Source organism: Gossypium hirsutum, chromosome A11 (assembly GCF_007990345.1).
Source record: "Gossypium hirsutum isolate 1008001.06 chromosome A11, Gossypium_hirsutum_v2.1, whole genome shotgun sequence".
NCBI classification, from domain to species: Eukaryota; Viridiplantae; Streptophyta; class Magnoliopsida; order Malvales; family Malvaceae; genus Gossypium; species Gossypium hirsutum.
The window spans coordinates 17,697,492-17,701,436 of NC_053434.1; the positions used below are offsets into that span (position 1 = coordinate 17,697,492).

The window sequence follows — 3,945 nt, forward strand, 5'->3', positions numbered from 1 at the left end:
GCCCATTATCTCAAGGACCAAAAAAAAAATTATCCCATGCCATTTTTTCAAAGTCAACTTTAGGGTGCTAAACTTGCACCACTTTGTATTGTTTGCCATTAATGTTGTCTCCCATTAATGTTAACATATCTATGTAAGAATGTCGATTTTACATCAAACTTAAAGGTAGGCTAAGAGTTTCACGCTGCTAAAACAACCACTAATTTGATGGTGTCATGTCTTGTAATTAAGGCAAAAACTTGTGTAGTCCACACCATAATCTTGTTTGTACCTTTTAGCTTGTCAACCTTTCCATTTTCCTTTAGTTTTGTCTTTTAGACCTATTTGACTCCAATGGTTTTGTGCCCTTTAAACGATCAATCAGCTCCCAAGTATTATTTCTTTCAATGGTTTGGATTTCAGCATCCATTGCCTTTTTTCATTTTGCCTCATTGACAACATTTTCAAAACTTGTTAAGTTACAATATGCAAATAATGCAAAATGAGCAATTGCATCATCATTTTCTCCAATTTCGACTACTTCATAATCTTGCATTCATAAGTGCTTCAGTTGCTATACTAGATTCTTCTCTATGTGTAGCAATACTTTAGTGGTTGGTGGAGAAGTATTATTAGGCATTTCTTCAACTTCATTATCATAAAGGAATTGAGGAGGTTGCGCTTCATCCTAATTTCATATGTTTTCTTCATTAAACACAACATCTCGGCTAATCACGACTTTCTTTGTCGCAAGATTGAACAATTTGTATGCCTTTGATATTTTGCTAATATCAACAAAAACGCACTTCTCACCTCTATCATCAAGCTTTTTTTTTCTTTTGGGACATGTGCATAGGCAATGCACCGTTGATCTTCTTCCACTCCAAGCCTCCTCCGGAGTCACATCTCGAAGAGCATGAGTAAGACTCCTATTCAAGATGTGGATGCTCCAAATTACAACTTATGGCCAAAACATCTTTGGAATTCTCCCTCTTGCTAACAGGCTTTAAACCATGTTGGAAATAATTCTATTTTTTTCTCTCTGATACACCATTTTGTTGTGGTGTATAAGCGATTGTGAGTTCTCTTCGAATGCCATGAACGTCACAAAAAAATTCAAACGCCTTCAAGTAATATTCACCATCATGATTAGTTTGGAGAACTTGAATGGTTCTTCCATTCCTATTTTCTATATGAGCCTTGAAGCTTTTAAATGCATTAAGAGCTTCTAATTTTTCTTATAGAAGGTAAACATAAGTTTTACGAGAATAATCTTCAATATAGGTAATAAAATAGCCTTTACTTCCATTAGAAATTGGATTTATTCCCCCACAAATGTCTGAGTGCACCAACTTCAGTACATATTTTGCTCTCCATGATCTGCCATTGAAAAATTGAGATCGATGTTGTTTTCCAACAACACATTCTTCACAAATTAGGGAAAGATAAATAATTGGAGGAAGACCAGTCACCATTTTTTTTTTCAAGTATCTTCAAACCACCAAAGTTTAAATGGCCATAGCAAAAATGTCATAGCCATGAAAAATATTTAACTTCTGTCATCAACCAAGATTGAACAACCTCAATCTTCAATGGAAACAACCTATTCTGACTCATTTTCACAATGGTAACAAATCTTTTAAATGGATCAAAGATCTCGCAAGCACATTTTCTGAGAGCGACAACATACCACTTTTTCAATAGTTGACCAACACTCAAAAATTGTTTTTTTAAAGAAAGAGTATATAACACATTAGACATAGTTTCCACAAAACCATTCTCAGTTCTAATATTGATGTTATATTTTCTTATGACATCTACAGTAGAACAATCACCAAAGCTGACTGTAGAAAAAAAATCATTATTTAAATACAAAAAAGATTATTTACTTCCACACATGTGATTACTGCAATCTGTATCTACATACCAAACATCTGGCTCAAGTTCTTTTTCAACTTGAACTACCATCAATAATGTTTTTCATTGTTCTCAACAAAATGTGATTGTTCATCCTTATCACTTGGTAGCCTAGCATAACATTCAAAATAATAATGACCAAACTTTTGACATCTGAAGCGTTTTATCTTAGATTTGTCAAAATCTCGTACTTTTTCTTTACTTTGGTCTTCATTGATTTTTGTAATTCTCGTTGTCATTTATGTTGCCACCATCTTTACTACCTTGATCTACTCTTCCTCTACCTCTACCTCTACCTCTACCTTTACCCCTTCCTCTAAAATTGGAAGAAGAAATAAAAGTAGAAGTCTTTAAAGCTTGTTCCTTGGAGGTTGAATTACGATTCATTTTTTGCTCATGCACCAAAAAAGAGCTTTGAAACTCATCAAGAGACAATTCATTTATATCTTTTGACTCTTTGGCGTAAATGACATAGTTAAACTTTAGCGTCATGGAGTGCAAAATATTCTCCTTTATGGTGACATCATCTATCTTCTCACCATGAAACCACATCCTGTTACAAATCTCCATGGTTCTAGCATAATAGTTAGTGACAGATTCCCCTTCCATCATCTATAGAGTCCCGAAATCCTTCCTCAAGGCTTGAAGTTGTGCTTGCTTCACTCTAACAGAGTTTTGATACTTTTTTCTTCATAGAATCTTATATATCCTTGGCAGTTTTTTTTTTGCAAAGAATAGTTTCCAAGAAGGGGCGATTAATAGCTTGAAAGAGATAATTCTTTGCCTTCAAATCTTTTAGCTTTCTCGCTTCAAACTCTGCTTTCTAAGCATATGTCAAATTTTCTCCTTCCACAGGCTCTTCGGTACCTACCTCAACAATTGACCAATACTCTTTTGACCATAGAAAATTCTCCATCAACATACTCCAATAGTCATAGTGACCATCAAAACGAATAATGGTTGCTTGAACAAAACTACTTTCTGAGGCCATAGGTGAAACCTTTTCTAAGCTAACAAGAACAAACTTGGCTCAAATACCATTGTTACACTTACAAGTAGAGAAAGAGAGAAAAACGGGCTTTTAATTTAAATGAGAGAAGATTTTTGTTAGATTGATGTATAACTCCAAATGGTTCTAGTCTTTTATAGGCTTTGACATAACTAAAATTAGGAAACTAAAAGCTAAAAATAACGAAAATAAATGCGAAAATAAGGGCAAATAAAGAAATAATTCATTCAAAAGATAAGAAATAGAATTGAATTGGACAAAAGACAAGCTGATTAACCGTGTACTAGGTTCGAGACAGTAAGATGGTTGTTGATTGGGGTTTGGGGGCTTAAAGTGATTTCTAAATTTGAAAAATCAAGATAAAAGGATTAGATTTAAGTGCAATTAGCATTTATTAATTTATAAAGGAATAATATTTTCAAATTAACCTCAAATCTATTAATAACATGAAAGAAAATTGCAACTCTTAAGTGTGGACATCATGAACAATTGTAATTTGATTGGTTTTTGCAATTAGAAAAAAAATCAATTTAATGAATTAAAATTTTAATTAATAAAAAAATTTAGTTCAGACTATTTTGAGTTTATCGAATCAAGCGATAACTTAACCCTTTGAAATATATAGCGGTGATAATGTTAAATTTTCAAATTTTGATTTATTGTGTTAATTTTTTTTTCCAAAGTTTGATTTATGAGGTGTTATAATTTAATTAAGGACAAAAGTGATATTTCATAAAATAATACCTATATTTTACTTGTTATATACTATAATCAAACAAAGTAAAATATTTGTGAAAAATGATTTTAAATTTATCTATGGTTATTTATTAACCTAAATTAATTTTTCTTAGTATTATAAGCATTTTCTTAAATTATCGGGCGAGTAACCAAATAAGATAGTAAAATTATAAAGATGACTTATATAATGATATTTTAACTCTACTTGTAAAATTAAAATATTTTATGAACATATTATATAACATTTACATTCTTATAAATATACTTTTTATATTTCTCCATAAATTTTATTTAAAATTATC

The 3,945-nt window shown here is 31.4% G+C and overlaps 1 protein-coding gene across 1 annotated transcript; it reads right to left on the reverse strand.

Moving 5' to 3' along the window:
* Positions 1-2,106: 2,106 nt before the first annotated feature.
* Positions 2,107-2,505, reverse strand: LOC107923448 (uncharacterized). The gene has a single exon (XM_016853646.1). The coding sequence runs from the start codon at positions 2,503-2,505 to the stop codon at positions 2,107-2,109; it is 399 nt and encodes a 132-aa protein (XP_016709135.1).
* Between the last annotated feature and the right edge of the window lie 1,440 nt (positions 2,506-3,945).

What these genes read in the sequence shown, in the direction of transcription:
- LOC107923448 (XM_016853646.1), bottom strand. Translation starts at nt 2,505, where the DNA reads ATGGAAGGGGAATCTGTCACTAACTATTATGCTAGAACCATGGAGATT.